Source organism: Bos indicus, chromosome X (assembly GCF_029378745.1).
Source record: "Bos indicus isolate NIAB-ARS_2022 breed Sahiwal x Tharparkar chromosome X, NIAB-ARS_B.indTharparkar_mat_pri_1.0, whole genome shotgun sequence".
NCBI lineage: Eukaryota > Metazoa > Chordata > Mammalia > Artiodactyla > Bovidae > Bos > Bos indicus.
The window spans coordinates 133,467,630-133,489,141 of NC_091789.1; the positions used below are offsets into that span (position 1 = coordinate 133,467,630).

At 43.2% G+C, this 21,512-nt stretch overlaps 1 protein-coding gene across 14 annotated transcripts in view; it reads left to right on the forward strand.

Annotated features, from left to right (window-relative positions):
- SH3KBP1 (SH3 domain containing kinase binding protein 1) overlaps nt 1–21,512 on the forward strand; it is a 331,727-nt gene that overhangs the window by 232,840 nt on the left and 77,375 nt on the right. For all 14 annotated transcript variants that reach the window (XM_070785423.1, XM_070785428.1, XM_070785422.1 and 11 more), the window contains 2 exons: nt 1,154–1,229; nt 14,761–14,855. In XM_070785423.1, coding sequence (XP_070641524.1) covers nt 1,154–1,229; nt 14,761–14,855 — 171 coding nt within the window. The remainder of the gene's footprint in view (nt 1–1,153; nt 1,230–14,760; nt 14,856–21,512) is intronic.

Consider the following 21,512-nt stretch of genomic DNA (forward strand, 5'->3'; position numbering starts at 1 on the left):
TGTATCTGAAGAAGCAGGCCACAGGGTGGTGTTTGAATCGTGCAGTTTACTCCCCTTCATGTGTTCAAGGGGGCCGATATGCTTGGTTTTCCCAGTGGCTAGACTTCTGCCTGGGAAAAGCCCTCGTTGCTGGAGAGGTTGCCGCACGTGGCTACTTGGCTCTGACAGCTGTTTCCCTGCGTCAGGGGCTGTTTTCCTTGGGCATTAATCCCCAGCACACATATGTGACGGCGGAGGAGCAGAGTGGGGCCAGACCTCCTCTTTGGAACTCTTGTTTTTCTTCTTTGTGGCTTTGAGTCGCTGAGTTGCCTGTGTTTGGGGGACTATCTTTAGTCAGAGACAATATCCAGTCTTCCCTGTGGAGGGTCCAGAAATAATGAATGACAATAGAATTAGCTATGAATGAAGAGAAGAAAACGAACTCAAACTCATGTATTTTTTAAAAAATTGCTAAGTAGATGTCTTGGGTCTGCAGCATTGGCCTTACTCAAAACCCTGGAGGGTTTGAAAGCTGGTGAGGAGGAAGGGAGCTGTTGGCCCTGCTTGTTCCACCTTCAGGGCAGACAGACCTACCTTGGAGGACACAAGCATGCTTCCTCTCCCCGCAGGTTGGCTCGTAGGTGACTAGAAGGAGACGCAACAAGGCACATTTGTTGTGGACTGTGGCTTCTGCCTGTCCTTCACCTGTCCATCATCAGTCTGTTCTTCTGTCCCTCGATCCCTCCATTCCTCCCTTTTTTCTGTCCTTTTGTGCTCTCCCTCTTTATGCTTTTCTTCCACGCTGCAAATACTTTTAAGCACCTGCTCTGGGCCATAGATTGAGCCAATTTCTCATAAAATGAGGGGAAATGTACCTGTTTTCTCTGCTGAAAGTAATCAATCTTTTAATAAGAGCCAAGGAAGAATGGCAATAAGAGATATGGCTTGCCTACAAGGATAAAGCCCTTTTGAGCTGGTTTTCCGACTTACTTGTCCCTGAGGTCCAGACCTAATTGAAGACAGGCAGCCATTACCTAGAACAGTACCAAAACGTAAGTGTGCGGTTTGGGGGATGAGCTGTGAGCTTTTCGTCATCATGATCTTGATGTTTTTATTCCTTTGTTTAATGCAGAGAATAATCTTGATAAGTAAAAATCATCTTTTCCCCCCTCAGACTATTGGCAAGAAGTTACCTCCAACTGCAGCAACTCCAGATTCATCAAAACCAGAAATGGACAGCCGGACAAAGGGTGAGTTTTCCTTGTTTATCTGTTTTATGTTTGAAAGCAGTGAATGGCTTTATGATCATTGAGCCACTTTTGAAAAATTCTTATATAATCTTAATGGCTTTTTAAATAGCACATTAGGGAAAAAATGCACCCAGATAGGTTTCATTGTGTTCCACCAGTAGGGTGGGCACGAGTTCGATTCAGAACTCCTCGATGGAAGAAGATGCTTTCCTGCCATTTGTTTCTCACCTGCTTGCAGAGCCAGGGCTTATCCATGTATACGTGGATCCATCTGCCAAGTTGAGGAGTCAGGAAGGTTTTAGAAAATGGCAATTCAAGCAGTGTCGAGATTCATAGGCCGTCAAGTCAGAGAGGCTTTATGTTTTAGCCTAACCACTCAACAGACACTCCCAAATCTTGACTCCTCAGCACAGCTCTGTTGTATTCCTATAGTTATAAGTGTCTGTCTTCTGTCGAGCCAGATATGCTCTTCCTGTCATTTTTACCCATCGGTTCTAGTCTCTGGGTCTATATTGATTTTAGCCCATTTTTCTCCTAACAGTCTTTTAAGTATTTGAGGATAATTGCCCCCCCAACCTTCCCAGCGGTCATTGCTCCCCATCCTAGAGTTGTCAGATAAAATACAAGGACGCCCAGTTATATTTGAATTTCACATAAGCAATGAACAATTTTTTGTCTTTAGCATGTCCCATGCAATATTGGTTATTTATATGAAATTCAAATGTAACTGGGCATCCTGTGTTTGTATTTGCTAAGTCTGGCAGCCCTCCACTTCCTTTAGTCATTCTTCCAATAACTGGAATGTTCTGAACGTGCTCTAGTCAGGAATAAATACTGCAGTTCCTTCTAGGGATTTCACTTACTTTTTTTTTCCAGCTTCAGATTTCCTCATGAGGATAATGTAGACAGACTACTAATCTAGTTTGGAAATCCAAAGATTGAGAGAAGCTCTATCATACATATGTGATTATGATTAATGTAAGAACAAGCACAAATGTATTCTTTTAGTTTCGAAAAATATACCAGGAACTCCTTTTTCAGTGCAAAACAGGTAGTTTTGAGAGCCAAGTAAATGTTACTGCCTTAGACATAAAAAATGAATTTATGGGACTGCCAAGCCCCAAATGGTGTTTTAGATAAATACATTCATGGGTGTTATAGGTGCAGCTGTCTTAATGGTTAAGGTTCAGATGAGGTTGACATGCCTTCAAGGTGTTAATGATACAATCAGACTCTGTTTAAGAGGCAGGAAGCTCACTAGACTAACGCTCTAATCCAGCAGGTCCCCAACTTGAGTGTGCCCCAGAGAGCTGGGCCACACCTCCAGAATTTATGAGGCAGCAGGTCTGGGGTGGGGACAGAAATTGTGCTTTTCCAACAAATTCCCAGTTGCTGGAATGCTAATACTAAATCTCCATTTAAACACTAAAACTTTCAAGATTCTTGAAGAGCATCCTGAAACTTTTTTCTTTACATGAATTCAGAGTTAAACTACTTCCATAATGTTTTCTCCGGTTGGACGGTAGCCCATCCTTCCTTCCATTCAACTGCTCATTCTGTAGTTCTGGCCATTAACAAGTTTATCAGTGATCCAGGTTATTAGGCAAGTTTGCTGGAATGGCTGGAGTGGAGGATGGGCAGGAAGGGGGGAAGACACATCAAATCTCAAAGGTAATTGGAATGGGGTCCCTGGGACAGGCTGTCCTCGTGACAGGTGACAACCAGTGGCCTTCACCAACCTCAGTCATGTTTGCAGAAATAAGACTCTGAGAAACAGAGAATTTTTTTTAATGGAAAAGAGTTTCAATAGAAGTGAAAGAAAAATGCCCTATAGATTGTTCCTCTCTCTGCAGAGTAAATAGAAGCTAGGGTGACTTGTGAGTTGGTTTGGGGGAGGCAGAGCTGGGGGAATCTGAGTGTCACTTGTAAGATTGTGACACAGATTAGGACAGTCTGCAGGATATGCTTAAGTGACTCATCCTCAGGCCTCAAGAACTCACACTAGAATAAGAGCATATCCTTGATAGATCTTTTTGTCCTCAGTAATATCTGCAGGCAGGAGACTCAAGTCTTTTTTGGCAGGGTTAGGTGGTGGGTGTGGAAGGAGTTTTAGAGAAGTACTGACCAATAGAAATACTATGTGAGCCACATAAAAGATTTTACATTTTCTGATAGCCACATTAAAAAATAAAAAAAGGAAAAAACAAGAAAAGAAACAGGTTAAAAAAAGAATTAGGTGAACTCAATTTAAATATATTTTATTTAGCTCAATATATCCCAAGTATTATCCTTTCAACATGTGTAACCCATAAACAATTATTAAATGAGGTATTTTAATTCTCTTTTCATCTGAATCTTCAGAATCCAGCGTGTATTTTCCATGTATGCCACATCTCATCTTGGCTTAGCCACGTGTTGATTATCAAAAGCCACACATGCCCAGGGGCCACCATATCAGACAGCGCAGTTTGAAAGTGATTCTGGGATCTAAGATGGGCTTCCTGGGCCTGGATTTTAACACAGTTCAGAATGCTCAACTCCCTTGAGCATGTGGGAGAATCCTGACTCTTGCCCACGCCGCTTTCAGTCCCACAAGTATCTATTAACGACGTCTATCACTAGATGCATCACAGAGTGGGGCTGAGTTGTTAATAACGAGTGGTTTTACACAGTGGCGGGGGTGTTCTGCTGAGAGTCAGGAAGCACAGGTTCCGGGACTAGCTCTCTTCTTAGCTAGCTGTGTGACCTTGGGCAAATAATTGTGTTTCTCTGGCCTTGCTCTTCATTGTCTGCGTTGTCTCTGAAGTCAGAGGGTTGTACTCGAGAGAAGTCTTCAGGTCTCTCCCAGCATCTTCACTATCTGATTCAGTTCCAAAAGCTTTATAATTCAGAGTGAAAGCTTTCTGCATTCCAAGAATTGAACAGCCCTTGGGAGAGACAAAAGAAAGATGCGAACAATTGAGTCGGAATATGAGAGGATGTCATTTGGCACAGATGCCATAGAGATAAGTCTGTGTGTAGGTGGTTGGGAAGAATGATCACTGTCAGTGAAGCCTGGAGAGGTTTTTATTGATAGCCATGTTTTCATGGAGCCAGAGCAAGATTGCTGCAGTTTAATCTCACCCCTCACACACTTTCTGGCTTCCATTGTAAAGAGCAAATTCTGGGGGTAATGGTTCTCCCATGATTTCCACGAGGGCCCCTAGTCTACCAGGTAGCCCCCTCCATTTGGAACCTTTTGCTGCTTCTGGATTTTGATGTAGTACCCAAGTTCAGGTGGAAGGACACAGAGGGCTGACCCACTTTTCGAAATGACCCTGAGCTTGGGGAAGAACACAGCCTCCTTCCTCCGGTTGGAAGTCATACCCATAACAACTTGCCCAGCAGTACAGAGGAGAGATGTGTCTTCCCACATAGCTGTCTCCTTAGCGCGTTCAGATACTGGGTTAGCCAAAAAGTTTGTTCAGGGGACTTCCCCAGTGGTCCAGTGGCGAAGACTCTGAGCTCCCAGTGCAGGGGGCCGGGGTTCAGTCCCTGGTTAGGGAACTAGATCCCACGTGCCACAACAAAGAGTTCATGTGCCACAACCTAAGACTGGGTGCAGCCAAATAAATAGATAAATATTTTTGAAAAGGTTTCTTTGGGTTTTTTGGTAACATCTTACTGAAGAACCCAAGCGGTCTTTTTTGCCAACCCAATACAAGCTCGTGTCACGAGTAAGCATTATGATGATTCAAAAAATATTCAGTGTAGATTGGTATCTTCTGAGAGAAAGTGAAACTCAGCTGATCAGGATTTATTTAAACAACTAACATCATCTCCCCTCCCCCAATAAAGCTTTTATGATATTGAAATTCATCAGAAACGCATGCTGTGGAACAGATTGCCATAATTTTCATAACAAGAGAAAAGCTGTCTAAATATTCATAAATGTAGTGCCCTGAGGTGCCTCCAGCTCACCACATCTGGAGCTCCCCTCTTTCTGACTACAATTGATGCAGATTTGTGGCCTCTGTGGGATAGAAAAATAGCCTGAAGAAAGAGTTCTTTAGCGTCTTCCTGAACAAACAGTTCAGTCTTAGAGATTCAGAGGACCAGTTGAGCAGGTAGGTTAGAGAAAAAATAGTCCTTGACAGAATGTGTACAAAGGTCAGGCTTCTAACCAAACGATGCCTGGGGAGCAAAGGCTAAACTTGCCCTGCTTAACCTCCCCTCACATTATCACTGGACACTTGTACCACCTTTCTGATCACTTTGTTCCTTGACTTGCTGCTTAGGCATTGTCCCTTGTGACGGTGACACCTAGTGCCTTGTGGCTATCATTTATCCCTCACGGTGGGGGTGGTGTCTTCTGCCCACCACCCCCACCATCCAGTCCAGGAAAGTGTCAGGGACTCAGTGGACACTGGCAACAGTGGTGGTGGAGCAGATGGAGAATTAGAAATGATTTCAATTTGCCAGGCTCTGTACCTAACAGAGGCTTGTCAAAGCAGTGTAGTAGCCACGAGTCTCCTTCCCCAAGTTCACAGTCACTGGGAGGGAAAGAACACGTTTGTTGACCCTCGAGCTTATTTCAGATTCCCAGGGGGTCAGCAGTGGTTGCTCTGTGGGACTTGACAGATGCTCATTCTTTCTAGCCTCTGCCAATGCCCAGCCAGCCCAAGAGCTCCTGGTTTAGGCTAGTTTGACAAGGTCACGTTTCTGGGCTCATTGCAACACAGGGACTGCCCACGAACCCTGTGGAGCATTGCACCGAACAAAATCGAGCAGTTACAGATTTGGAGGAGAGGCGGAAGTGAGTGAAATTTAGATGAAGCAGCAGGGTTTTGATACGTTCCAAACAAAACAGGGCTGTGTGAGTGGGGCCACATCACAGCTGGTCTGTGAGCTGAACCCAGGTCCTGTGTCTTTGGGAACCACTGATCCACGAGCAGGGCTGTGTCTAGTACCCCTTACAGGAGGCCCTGTGCTGGTCTGTGTCACAGTGACTTGTTTCCTTCAACAAAGGTTGGAACACGTCATTATTACTAATACGATACATAAAAGCAAAGTTTCTGATCGCCTGTGGTCTTAGAGGACAGACTTTCTCAGGGAGTAAAAAAGCAGTAGTCACTCTCTCAGAGAAGGGGCTTCTGGGACCCTTTGCAGCTGTAGCGTGTGTGCTTGGAAGGAATACTATTTCCAGTTCATGTTGCAGCTGGCTGTATCTGCATTTGTATCCGCATTTGCAGATTCTTACTTTCTGAGTCTGAGCTAATTTTCACTTTCTCGCTACATGTTTGATTAGGAGAAAAAAGGGTCACCTCCCCTTACGTTGGGATTTTTCCCAGCCTTGTTGTTGTTGATTCACTAAACTGTTTCCAGCTCTTTGTGATCCCACGGACTGCAGCACGCCAAGCTCCCCTGTCCTTCACTAGCTCCTGGAGTTTGCTCAGATTCATGTCCATTGAGTCAGTGATGCTATCTAACCTTCTCGCCTTCTGCCACCCTCTTCCCCTTTTGCATTCACCCAGCCTTACCTGTGGACTCTTTTCATCTCTTTTGCCAGGATAGGTGTTTTTGCTCTTTTATCTTCTCCAAAGCTCGCTCACTCTTGGGCCTGGAAATTTGGGCACATTTGATATGAAATGTGTGTCCTACCCATCCCTTTAGCTTCTCCCACAGCTGATGTGTCCTAAAGCCCTCAGGCTCAGTGTCTCAGGGGTCATTGCTCACCTTAGGAAAGCACCTTTCATCAAATGCTCCCAACACAGATTCAGAGTGGGGGTCTTTCTGCAAGGGTGCCCAGCCTACCCACGCTGCAGATGACCTGGATTTCAAATGCAGTCCTCTTAGAAGACAAAGTGAACTCTCGCTCTGCTGTCCTGGTGGATTCCCTTCCTCCCAAAGACTCGGAGTTTCTCCTCACCTGAGCAGGAGAAGGTGTCCTTGAGAGGAGCCATTGTCTGCTCCATATTAGAGAACAGAAAGGCTTCCTTTGCCTGTCACATTTTGATTTTTTTTTTCTTTTCAAAGTAAGAGAGTAAAAAGTGGCAGAGTTCATATATATGAAATAATTTGCAAGTCATATTCCCATCAACATGCAAGAGCAGAGGGGTCAACTTTTTCGTGACAGAAAGCATTGGGCCAGAGTTGACAATGTAGTGGCAAAGACATTGTGTTTCATTTCCCCGAGTTTAGATATAGACCAGGTTTTCTCCACTTGGGCCCTGTGAACATTTAGACCACATCAGACTTTGCTGGGGGCTGTCCTGTACGGTATTTAGCAGCTTCCCAGCCCCTACGGACTAGATGTCAGTTACCATCTCCCCCCACACTGTGACAACCGTGAACATCTAGGGGCTTTGTGGGTGTCTCATGGGAAGGCAAGTCAACCCAGTTGCGAACTGCTGATGTGGACTTATGCCCCAGGAGGGCACCGCTGTATCTTCTGCCACCAGGCACATGCTGGACACTCAGTATTTTTTGAATAAATGTATTCATCCTACCCCTCCCATGAGTGTTAAAGAGAATAAGTGAAATAAGACTAGTTGTCTGCTTCTTGTCATCAAGAATGGTTGGGAAACCCCACCCCACTCTAGTCAAAGGCCTGGAACATTGTCCAGGCAGGGCCAATGCTATTTTCCTCTTCTAGGAAGGGACCCCAAGTTTCTGCTTTAGGAAGTGATTTCCCCATTTCCGAGTTTCTAAGGCTTTAATCCAAACACATCACTCTGACTCTCTTCCCTGTTGCCTTGTCCAGAGCTCTGCATATACATGCTTTATTTCCTCTTCTTAATGATAAACTCCTTGAGAATCAGATAACTAGTCTTATTTCAGTTTTCCCCAGAACATGATAGAAGTCAAACCCTTATTGCAATTCCAAAGTACAAAACACTCCCGAAAACTAGAAGGCTTTATCACTTCTTGGGTGATAAAACTTGTTCTGGGCTAATGTGAATGTGGGTATGTGCTAAGCCACTTCAGTAGTGTCCAACTCTGCGACCCCCTGGACTATATAGCCTCCCAGGCTCCTCTGTCCATGGGGATTCTCCAGGCAAGAATACTAAAGTGGGTTGCCATGCCCTCCTCCAGGGGATCTTCCCAACCCAGGGATCCAACCCCTGTCTCCTAAGTTTCCTGCATTGGCAGGCCAGTTCTTTACCACTAGCTCATTCATCCCATTTGGGGTGACGAAGCATCCATTTGCTGCAAATTTTTAATGTATTTGATGCTTGGGTATAGCCCCAGATCCCAGCTGGGGATGTTACATATTATATGGTGTGTGCAATGTATTTCCTTTCTAAAATCTGAAAAATTCTGTCCCCAGGGCTTCTGAATAAGGGATTATGAACCAGTAGTGTCTCAGATAATATTTGTCAGTTTAATGAAAGAATTTTCAGATTTTGATGTTGGCAAAAGTAGATACCACTGAGCTTGATATTTTTGTTGTGGTGTCCTCAGAAGAAAAGAAAATCTCTGGTTCTAGGCATGACCTGATACTTTCCATCTCTGCTGAAAGTTCTGGAAGGCTTCCGACCAGACATTGTGACACATGGAGTTTTGATCTTCATGTCCTAAGCTGAGCTCAAAGAATTGTCCTAAATTTAATGTTACTTTCTTGGTGTGTGTATGTTTTCTTTGTTGACATGTTTATTCTGTTTTTCCTGCTATTTTTGTTAAGGTGAGGGTATTTTCTTAAGTTTGTTTGCTTTTTGTACAAATAGATTATAAAGGCAGTTGAAGGGTGTCATCGGGTGTGGTCATGTGAATTAAACTCCTTGAACAATCTGTTTTTAATCTCATGTAAATTTCTAGAAATTTAGAGATTGGCATAATGGGGCTTTTTTGAAAGGGATGTGAATTATGACTGGACTTCTTGGTGTTTCTTGAAATTGCAATGCCAGTCACCACTTATAAGGGGCTCTTGATTGGGAACTGGGCAATTTTTGTTTCAGGGTCCTTGACCCTTCTGATACTGTATACCAGATATTGTATAACACATTTTCTCTGTACCTTTGAATGTATCTGTGTTTTTTTTTTTTTTTTTCTTTTCTGGAAAGAGTCATTGCTTTTTATCAGATTCTTAAAGGACTCTGAGACAAAAAAAGGCTTAAAAACTGACTTAAGGTTTCAGTCTTATGCTAATTTATTAATATTTTTAAATCTTTCTAAAGAAAAAATAGAGACACGATCATCTTAATCACTGGATAAATCGTGTCTTTATTTCTTGATGTGCTTGTGTGTATTCATTCCTATTTGATCTTGGACTAATTAAATCCATCTAATTGATGAATAGATGGAAAATGCCTGCCTCCAAAAATTAATTTCAGTCCTTTACTCTCCATCTCTGTCTACTACTCATTTAAAATTTATAATCTTCCCACGTTGAAAAGGGATTTGGAATTATACCCTTCTTTCAAGACCTATCAAATGCCTGCTCTTTTGTGAACTCTCTCCTGAATATGGTCTTGCCTTTCTCTGAAACACCGTGACAATATTCTGTCATAGTGAGTTGATGCTTATTTGTGTATTAGGTTGGACTTCTGTGTGAGGGTGGTTGGACTGACCTGTATATCACAAGCCCAAGAACTGACAGTAACTTTTTCATGTTGTTGTTAGTCACTAAGTGGTGTCAAACTCTTTTGTGACCCCATGGACTGTAGCCTGCCAGGCTCCTCTGTCCATGGGATTCTCCAGGCAAGAATATTGGAGTGGATTGCCATTTCCTTCTCCAGGAGATCGTCCCAACCCCGGGATTAGATCAAACCTGCATCTCTTGTTTCTCCTGCATTGTCAGGCAGATTCTTTACCACTGAGACACCAGGGAAGCCCATCTTTTACATGGTGGTAACTCAGTAAATATTTGAATTAAAGTAAGAAACATTTTTATTCCACAGACTAGAAAATTAAAATCATAGTCTCAGTTAATATATTATTTTACATTTGAATTTACTTTTGAATATCTTAAAACCATTGATATAGCCAAACCAGCCTAATGTTCTTATTTCCCAATACTGCTGAGTTAGGGCCTAAATGCCTCAGAATTTAAAACAAAAATTCTTATTTTCAAATATATCATAATAACTTAAAATGTGAGGTAAGTAGTTGTCATGTTTGGTCAGGAGTGTCGTGAGTTTTGGTGCTCATGACCAGAGCTCTGAACGGTCAGAGGTGGCTGGGACTTATGTATAGCCCAGTGTGTTCTTTGATGCCTCCATTATTTCACTGAGATATTTCTGAGGATCTGAGGAGAAGATGGACGAGCCTCACTCTCTAATTTAACCAAAGAGCTCTGTTTTTATTTGTTTTATATTAGAGTTCTAGAATACGTTTAAATTGGCTCTAAGAGTCCTGCTAAAGTTAGCCGAACGCTCCTCTTGGTGCTCTTGGGCCAGCCTCTCTTTCACACCTGAGGACGTGAGGTCCAGAGCAACAGCGGGATTGCCTCAAGTTCTGTGCTTGGGAAGTACTGGTTGGGGCCAAACCCAGTCTTGACCATCCTGACTTCTAGCCCAGAATCCTCTCTTCCTGCTTTGCTATCCCATAGTCCTCTACTCTATAGGTGTTGCTAGAGAATCATCAAGAAACACTGAATGGGAGCTATGTCAGGTTCTGGAGATACAAAGACGGGTGAGGTATTGTGTGGGAACCTGCTTTACAGAGAGAGGTAGTTGACGGTAGTCACTGGCACTATTACCTCCTCCTTTTATCTAAAATTGGTGCTTTCTAGATCATTTTGCGTCTAAGGCTTTACATATTAAACAGCATAGCTACATGTTTAAAGTGTTCTAAAACTGCATTGCAGTGATGGCCACCCAACTCTATAAATTTATTAAAACTCTTCAAACTGTACAACTTACATGTGTGAATTTTATGGTATATAAATCATACATCATTAAAGCTGTTTTTTAAAAAATGACAGAGGAACACCTACCCTCCTTTAGCTTATAAGGAAACTGACCATAAAATGAAATGGCCTCATGAAACATTTTAAAAGCATATTAGTACTTTCTTATAAAAATGTTTTCTCACTTCTGTTGGTTATAAGTCAATTTCATAGTCATTTACTGACCTATTAGGAGGCCAGGTCTTAAGGTAGCAAGGGAAGAGTTGGTGGGGGAGGGTGGGAGAAGGGATGAGAAAGATACATAGGAAGAAGGTTTGGGTTGGGGAGGCAGATTATAGTGAAGTGTTTCAGAAGAGGTTACTGAAAGTGTCCTCTTTCTTCCCAGTTCCTTCATGTCAGGGAGCCTTCTGCTTTGAGTAACACCTACCTCACCACAAAGTGATGATAAGCAATGAAATTTTCTTAAGTCAGATAACAAGAAATCCAAGGACAGGTCCCCTGAAGTTGAATAATTTGACAGACATCTCAACAGTGTCAGGGCTCAACGTCACTTCCTCTTTGATTTTCTTGGCTTTCCTTTCATGGTTGAAATGTGACTGTGGCAGGACAAAACTGTGTACTGTCTTCCAACAAGGGTGAAACAGTGTTAAATGCAAAAAGGCTGGAGTAACTATTTTTCTCATGTATCTTTTTTTTTTTAATCTGGGAATAAAAGCTAACAGCTTCTCCCCACCCCAGGACATTTCTTCTCACATCTCATTGGCTAGAAGTGGATCACATGCACACTCCTCAACCAATCACCCACAAAGGGGAGTGAAATACATATTATTTGTCTAAAGAGACCTAAATTGACATTTTCCCAAAGAAGATACACAGATGGCCAACAGACATATAAAAAGATGCTCAATGTGACTAATTATTAGAGAAATGCAAATCAAAACTATAATGTGGCATCACCTCACACCAGTCAGAACGGCCATCATTAAAAAGTCTACAAACAGTGCTGGAGAGGATGTGGAGAAAAGGGGACCCTTCTACACCGTTGGTGGGAATGCAAATTGGTACAGCCACTATGGAGACAGTATGGAAGGTCCTTAAAAAACTAACAGTAGAGCTACCATATGATCCAGTAATGTCACTCTTGGGCATATATCCAGAGAAAATCATAATTCAGAAAGATACATGCACCCCAATGTTCATGGCAGCACTATTTACAGTAGCCAGGGCATGGAAGCAACCTACACGTCCATCAACAGAGGAATGGATAAAGAAGATGTGGTACATATATACAATGGAGTATTACTCAGCCATAGAACGGATGAAATAATGCCATATGCAGCAACATGGATGGACCTAGAGATTATTATATTAAGTAAATGAGACAAGAACAAATATCATATGATGTCACTTATATTTGGAATCTAAAAAATTGATACAAATGGACTTATTGACCAAACAGAAGTGGACTCACAGACAAAGAAGATAAACTTAAAAATACCAAATGGAATAGTGGGAAGTGGAGGAAGATAAATTAGGAGTTTGCTTTAACATATACACTACTATATATAAAATAAACAACAAAGACCTACTGTTACAGCACAGGAAACCTATTCAATGTCTTGTAATAAATTGTGTGGGAAAAGAATCTGAAGAAGAATACTGTGTGTGTGTGTGTGTGTGTGTGCATAACTGAATCACTTTGCTGTCCACCTGAAACAAGCACAGCATTATAAATTAACTATATTTCAATGTAAAAATGGTTATAAAAGTATTATTTGCCTAGACATACTTTACTCATCCCCAGGGCTGTGGGAGGGTTCCCTATTCCTGAAAATAATGCCTGAGCAAATTAGGATTCTATGAACTGGGAAGGGGATGGGGAATAGTGACCGGGTAGTTAACCAGCAATGTCTACCACACTTAATTGACTATTTTTGATGGGTGGAAAGGAATAGAAACATGACTTTTTCCTTTTCTTTGTTGGCCACAGATGTCTTATCTTCTAAAACGTTTCCATGATTCTGATCCAACAAATTATTCTTAAAGCAAAGACTGCAGGGCAGTTCTCCAATAATACTGCATTTATTTCAGTGTTGTTGCAAGTTTTGAGGTGGGGTAGTCATATTTCACTAATACAGTCAATAGGAAAATTGGTAAGGAGCTGTCATTATCCAATTTAAAGATGCTTGACTTTCCCCCCTCCCTTTAGAACATTTGGGCCCATTCAGAATTGGGGAGGTTTGCTATAGCTAACTTAAGAGAGATGGCACCATGTGGGCTTAGGAATATTTGAGTGGATTGATGGTGATGGGATTTAGAACTAGTGCCTCTTAGGATGAGTTAAGGAGCAAAAGCCATCAACTTCCCAGAGTACCTAAGACAGAAGGGTTCCCACACTAGGCTAGGGGATATAACTGATATCTTCAAGTCATTGAATGGGAAGCAAAAACATCTGTCAACAAAGTTAGTCCCTCTCTTTCCTCTCTCCCTTCCTCCCTCGTCCCCTCCCTACTCTCTGTCATATCCCAACCCTAGACCAGTGTGTCTGTATTATAGATGTTTTATTGCCTTGATTTTATATATCACTCTCTTTGATTGATATGATATTAACCATAATAAAAAAAATCCCCACATTTTAGTGATGTAAATTTTACCAGGGATAATATAATTGATACTTATATACCTCTAGGTTGTAATCTGTCTGTAGGAACTGGCCTAATCCTTGGGAAATATCTAAAGCCATTCAAAGTCACTGGGGTTGTTGACTTTGGTGCAGAATAATAAATACCCAGTAGGTGCTAATTCTCTTGAATTTTTCTTTCTACCTTCTGTCCTGAGTCTTTAAACCTCTTTTCAAAGTCTTAATTTCCCCAGTACCTTACAAATATTTTCACTGTCTTCTAAACAGGTGCTTTTGTGGAAATAGTGAAGGTTTTAGTATCAGGTAGACTTTCCAAAGCATATAATTCAGGGCACATTTAAATGGATTTTGACTGGCCTCAGCATTTTCTCTTTGGGGTGAAAGCTGTTTCCTTACTGTTGAACAACCCCTTTCTGATTAGGTAGGTTCCCATAGAGGGACCTTGAAACATATTTGAAAAGTTTGCCCCCACCTCACATATGTGTGTAAAGAACATTTGGTCAGCATTTGTTGGCCATTTGTGACTGAAACATGATCACAAACAGCTACATTGACCTCTGTCTCTTAACAGACCATACTGGAGTCTTTCCCATTGTTTTGAGTACCATTTTATAACATATGCATATGCTTGATTTCTGATTTAGTGATGTGCAGAAGAGAGGGCAAAATTTAAGCTTTTAAGCTCTTTGTAGGTTGTGTCTACACAATCCACCTGAAGAAGATATAAAATGGTGTGTAAAATAGCCTATAAAAGGACACCCTGTTTTCTGAGACCAAGGAAACCATTTTGCTTTTCTGTCTGAGAGAAGCAAAGCAGTCAGTGGCTTTCATGACATCACCTAATTTGTGAGGGAAAAGAGTGAGAATAAAAAAATGAATGAACCAAAAATGAGCCGTCTTGGGTGGTTTTCCGATGGTGAACCTTGTTTCTTTATGCAGCAGTTGTGTCTTGTCGGTTAAGTGTGCCTTTCTCTGCAGTTGATGTGATAGAGAACATCTCCTCCTGGGACAGCTCATTAGATACAGCATTTTAAAGGTTGTGTTTTCTTTTCTCCTTACAGCCAAGGATTACTGCAAAGTTATATTTCCATATGAGGCACAGAACGACGATGAATTGACAATCAAAGAAGGAGATATAGTCACTCTCATCAATAAGGTAAACAAAGGTTCCCTCCTATCTTCTAAACTCTGAAGTACTTTGAGGTGTTGAGTGGATAGTATGAGCTTTTATTTTAACCTTTGAAATTATTTTCATGATCCTGAATTCCCAAGAAAGAATCTTGTGTCTTTCCTCTCAGTCAGGCTAGGCCAAATGTATCCAAGTGAATGAATGAACTTGAAGCTCAGCTAGATTCCATTTGCATTGGAACCAGCTGCAGATTTGCGTGGCCCCATCCCAGAAAGGCTAACCTGGGGGACGGAGAGTGGCCTGCTTGACTGGCGAGTCCACCCTCCCCAGCAGCCCCGGCTGCAAAGCTCTGTGCCATGAGGGACCCAAGGAGGGGTTCCAGAAAGGCAAGGTTGTGCTTCACAGGCAGATAAGGCTTAAAGAATGTTTAGTGTTCAGATCAAAGACAGGTAGCATGCCTGAGAGAATCTTGCCCATCTTGCTCAGGCTGAGAAGATGGGACAATTTTATGATCACTGCATCTGTGTGAAGTGACACAGCTTAACAGGGCCTGCACCATGGACTTTATGCTTTCATGCAGTGGTACTCATCAAGAAGGTGGTTGAAAGATCTATTATTTAAGTAATTCCCAGAATATGTGGCCTTTTCCCTGAAATATAGGGTTCTTATCATGGTTGACCATGAGGAAAAGCTGAGCTGTCTTTAGGATGCTTAAGGGTGTGACTGGGGAATCATCACTTCTGCTTTCATTTATGTGGGGCTAGAAAGCTGAAACTCCAATACTTTGGCCACCTGCTGCAAAGAGCTGACTCATTTGAAAAGACCCTGATGCTGGGAAAGATTGAAGGCAGGAGGAGAAGGGGGTGACAGAGGATGAGATGGTTGGATGGCATCACCGACTCAATGGACATGGGTTTGAGTGGACTCCAGCAGTTGGTGATGGACAAGGAGGCCTGGCATGCTGCGGTTCATGGGGTCGCAAAGAGTCGGACACGACTAGCGACTGAACTGAACTGAGAAAGCATGGACAGGGTGGAGGGGGCAGAGAAACGGGGGAGAGGGCAGGGGGTTCAGGTGGGAAGCAGGCCCTGGGTCCTGCTGCCTCTGGCCATCACTGAGAGGGGAGGGATGTGGTGTTACCTGCCCCCCTTCCCCCACCCCCAAATGTGTCTATAGGTGATTGGTAGGATTTACCTTTATAACCTTCTAATCAAGGACAGTGACCTTTAAGGAATGGCTGTGGAGGCTGTGTGTTTGAGCCCAAGCCCAAGATGCCAAGGAATGCAGGACCCCAGAGTTTAATTAGCTTGCCCAGGGTCAGATTATTTAGGGAGACAGCTTGGCGCTCTCACCTTCTACATGAAAAGTGGCATGCTGGGCAATGCTCAGGTGCCTTTCTGGACCAGTAGAGTGTTCCCTGCTTGCTGAGGGCCCCAGAACATCCATCTTCTCACGTCTAAAATTTTCTCCTGTGAACTTAATTTGATTCACCTCTGTAGGTGCTGGCCTACACCTCTGTAGGTGTGGCCAGAGGAACCCAGAGGAGGGGAAACAATGCCCTTCTGTTCCTTTCAGCCGAGGAGGCAGAGAGGTTCTCTTTGCCGGCCTTGCCCTTATCCTGTGAGCCTCCTCCAGGCTGCATTCCTGGGCACACGGCATTGCCTATTTTAAATCAGACCCTGAACCAAAGACATGAAGCGGTTGTGAAGCAGGAGATAGATACTCTGATAACTGGCACAGAGACTAGGTTTTATTACCATGGGGGAAGGGGTAGAGCTGTTTCCCTCCCCCCCACCCCTGGACAATAAAGAGACCGGAGTTTTAAACAACTGCCATTCTTTGCAATGTGGAGGGGGGTCATTTTCCTGTTTTTGTTTGGAGGGGGACACCCTCTTTTCACTTGAAAACCAGATGTACAATAATGTTTACTAAGGTTTGGGGAAAAGACTGCCGCAGATGGTCTCTTGTCTGAACTCATCTATTTCTACCTCAACATCTTCTTATATTCCATCCTTGTCATTTGATTCTATACGATGAGAACTCATTCATCCTGGTGATTTCATTCCTTCCTCCCAGCCTGAAATCCTGCCGGATAAAAGAAAGTGGAGTTTTCTAAAGAGCTTCTTTAGTCAGAGTGGGACTCTCTCCTGGTCCCATCCACCCAGTAGGGAGCAGGGAACCAGGTGGAGGTGGAAGGCTGCTCTCAGTGTCCTGAGGGTTGCGACTGCTTTCCCCAGTTCCCTAGCTGAATGTTAAGAAGCAGTTTGGACCTATGAAGCAGCTTACAGATAATTACAACTACACTTGCAAAATGAGCGCTTGGCATCCTCCCTGTCCACGTGATCCCTGCACCTGGCTTCCACATGGAGGGGTGGCACTACTCTCTAGTTACGGTGCACGGGTTTCTCATAGCGGTGGCTGCTCTTGTGGAGCTCAGCTCTAGGGCATGTGGGCTTCAGTAGTTGTGGATCGTGGGCTCAATAGTTGCTGCTCCCCAGGCTCCAGAGCACAGGCTCAGTAGTCGTGTTGCCGGGCTTAGTTGTTGCAACAGCCCACACTCTGTGGAGTGTTTCTCTGAAGGCCACACTTGCCCTTTGAGATGGATGGCCCACACCCTGTCTATGGAGTGTGTTTCTTTCTAAATAAATCCACTTCTTACCTTAAAAAAAAAAAAAAATCTGCCTGCAATGCAGGGGACACAGGTTCAATCCCTGGGTCAGAAAGACCCTCTGGAGAAGGGAATGGTAACCCACTCCAGTATTCTTGCCTGGGAAATCCCATGGACAGAGGAGCTGGTGGGCTATAGTTCTTGTGGTTGCAAAGAGTCAGACACGACTGAAGTGACTGAGCATGCTCGCTGCCACTAGAGAAAGCCTGAGCAGCAACAAAGACCCAGCACAGCCAAAAATAAATAAATAAAGTTATATTAAAAAAATAATTTTGCAATGGGTGAGATTTCAGCAAGAATTGGAAAGAAAATATGCCAAAAGTACTTTGCCTGCTGAAGATGGGAAGGATGGAGTCTGAGTCTGTCAAGCCTGCTTTATAAAAAAATCTTCCTCTTGCTCCAAGTTGAGGGATCACTCACAAGTTTATTTAGATGACTGTTTGCTTTTCATATTGCAGAATGAATAGTTTCACCATGATTTGTTTAATCTACATTTTGATATGGTTCTTTATTACATTATGAGTTGAGTTGAAAGTTCAGAATTGCTGTTCTCTAAGTGTTGATGGCTTTTGCTGTAGATTTTATCAATTTACCCCAAAAGCCAGCTGCGGTCTCATTTTATAGTCAGTTAAACTGATTTCTCTTTGCCCTGCTTTTCTGAGCCGTGGCAGGAGTCACAGGGCAAACATCACCCTCATTTTCAGTCCTAGGTTGTCAGTTCATAGAGCTTGCTAGAAAATGAGTCAGACACCTTTAGTGGGTGCCTGTAAGCGCTCCTCAGTTCCAGAAATAATGTGCACTGGCCCGAACTATTTGTGTGTGTCCCTGGAAACCAGGATGAAATGTGGCAACTCCAGTGGTGTGTTTTTTTAGTTTATTTATAAAGAATTCTTGTGGATTTGGAAACATTTCCATGGGTGCAGAACACACCTGTGTTTAGCTTTTATTTCCAGTCACTCAAAAATAGCTCCTTCGTCTGCATTCCTGCCGCCCCCATCCCGGCCTTCCTGGCTTGTGCTCAGAGCATGATTGAAAGGGTTCAGAAGCCTCTGGGTCTGGTTTCCAACCCAAGAAGCTCCCTGGAGAAAGACTGAGAGCAGCTGGGGGGGTCAGGTGGGGCTCGGCTGTGAAGGATGTGTGCGCCCTGGCCGCTGCTGCCTGGGGCAGAGCGAGCCCAGCTGTGGAGAGGGCCGATGTCCCTGCCCTTGGCCAACAGCCTCCTGGCCCCAGAATAGTGGTCCCCACTCACCAGGGAGGAAGGGCTTCCCACGTGACTCCTTTAGAACTCGGGTATATCTTATCAAAAGGCTCCCCTGAGTGGCTGTGTCTTTGACCCATTAAAGGCAAACAGACACCCCCATTTCTTCATGGTTATACAGCCTATTTGACAATATCAAGGTAAATATGAAGAAAGGTACTATTATTGACTAAAGTCACAATGTAGTGTAGTTGGAGGGAAGGAGAGGCAGACACCATTGATGTTTGGGGGAGAAAACTGATACATGCACCTCTCAAGAAAGAAGGAAGCCAGAAGAGTAGCTACAGGTAGAAGTGGTTTAAGGTTACCACTGTGAAAAAAATCCCAGCTAGGGATGTCGCCTGTTCTTAGGGGTTTCGCCTGTTTTTAGGGATTTCGCCTGTTCTTGGGGATGCTGCAAGCCAGGAACCCCAAATGCTTGAGGTCACAGCAGTCCTGGGAGTTAGATGGCACCCTGGGTGTTCTGTCCTGGTGACAAAAGAGGAACAGAGAGAGGCCCAGAGCCCGGAAGAGACTTTCCCAAGAGACTCCTAGTCACCAGCAGCCACGCCAGGGCAGAGGCGTCTCCTGACCTTGACTGTGGGGGCTGGTGGGACGGGACTGCTGTTTCCTGTGGGGCTGTGGGTGCTTGCAGTAGGTGGGGCTCGGTCACTCCCTGAGGTAACTCTTGTCTACTGATTGAGTCTGACGTGTTGTTGCTGGGTATATCTAGGGCAAGTGCCTGTGGGATTTTCTTTCTAAATTCATGACATCATTATTTTATCAGGAAAACAATATTACGACACCATTCCCCCATCCGTTTCTGACATTTTGGTATCCGTGGCTGTGACCTGTTAGGGTCAGAATCAATCAGGACTTGCTGATTCCATTGTCGCATCTACAGAAATGGAATCATAGTGCAGAGAACACATTGAGCTCAGCACAGGGCTCATGTTGCTTCATTTTGTGCCTGAAGCTCTCTTCTCCTACTTCTTTCTTCCACTTCTTCCCATGCCCAGCCCATTTCGCTTCTCTCTCTTCTGGATTCTGGTTAGTTTTCTCCTTGCTGTCACCATGAAAAAAGAGAGAAAGAGGAAGAGAGCAGGGAGGGCAAGGGGAAAAGAGAGAAAGAAAAGAAAGTCACCCTGAGCTCCTTCCTAAGTCTTTCTGTTATGATCTTTCCTTTGTTTATTTTAATGTTTATTTTCCCTTCCTGCCTCCCTTCCATTAATTCATTAGTTGAAACATTTATTCATGAGAAAAATGCATCCAGACTCCCTTGCTCCTCTCCCCATGGGAAAGTGACTTTGGAAATCTCAGGAAAGGTTCTCAGCTTGGAAGAAGAAAGCTGATCAGCTATATAGATTGCTGGCCTTGACCCTTTCTCTCTAAACTGCTGAAGCTTTTAGCAGAGCTAAAGTGTAGGATTAAATGTGGTTTCAGGGGTGAAGAGTAAATTAGCAGGTGTCACCCTGAAAATGATGACATGCTGACAGACCCATTAGAAGGACGTGTTTTATGAGTGAATGAAGAAGTTAAGCATAGGTCTGGGATCATCTGGGTTTACACACATTTGAAAAATGTCAGTGTTCAGCAAATGAGTCATTTATGGCCTCGGATGTATTTCTCACGGTATAGCCTGTCTTATTAGACTGCATATGTCCTGACTGGGTACAGCAGTCACAATATATCTTTTCCTCAGACCACTGGAAAGCCCCAGGAATACAGTTTGCTGCTGTTTTGTCTTGCTAATAAAAGTAACCTGGACTCTGAGACCGTCAGGAAGATTCCTGGCACCAGAAACACATTTGCTCAAAACTCTTCTTCCTGAGCTTGTGTACCATCACAGAGACACGGTTTTAAATTAGATGAAGATGATAAAAGTAGGACTTGCGCTTGCCAGTAGACAGTCAAAACAATGCCACCTGGAAATTTCGATGATTGCAGATTTCTCATTGACAGATGAGTTGGCAGTTGATGCCGACTCTCAGCTTTGCATGCTTCCTCAAATTATATAAAACTGAACGGACCCTGTGTTTATTCAACTTAATTATCATCTCTCTCGCAAGTGCTGTGCTTAAGTGACAGGACATCAGTCACCCTTGCCCCAGCATCTTGGAATACTTTTTTCCTCCAACACACACATAAAAATCTGCAGGTCTCTTAAGGAATTAGAGAAACTCTTTTTTCTGTTTTCTGTTTCCACCCTTTTTATTTGTATTATTGTTGTAGGATTAAATGAAATGTTGTGACTGAAAGTGCTTTAGAAATAAAAACTAAAATTATAGTTATTGTTGTGATAAGTTATGATAGGAAAAAGAAAAGACGAATGCCAAAAAAAAAAAAAAAAAAAAAAAAGAAAAGACGAATGCCCATTGACTGGGAGTTCTCTCTTGGTATATTGAACTCCCCTGCAATTAAGGGCTGTACTTTCCCTGAAATGCCCCTCTATTATTTAACTTTTCTTAGGATGAAACTGATTTATTATAGTTTTATAGCCTCTGTCTTCTTAAAGTATCTCAAAGCTCTTTACATTCACATTTGCATTTTATTAAAATATACTTTTCTGAGATGGAAAGTAGCGTGGGGTGCACTTTTAATTTGTTGTTTTTCAGTCGCCCAGTCGTGTCCAACTCTTTGCGACCCCATGGACTGCAGCACTCCAGGCCTCCCTGTCCCTCACCATCTCCCAAAGTTTGCCCAGGTTCATGTCCATTGCATTGGTGATGCCACTAGCCATCTCATTCTCTGATGCCCTCTTCTACTTAAAAATTAAATA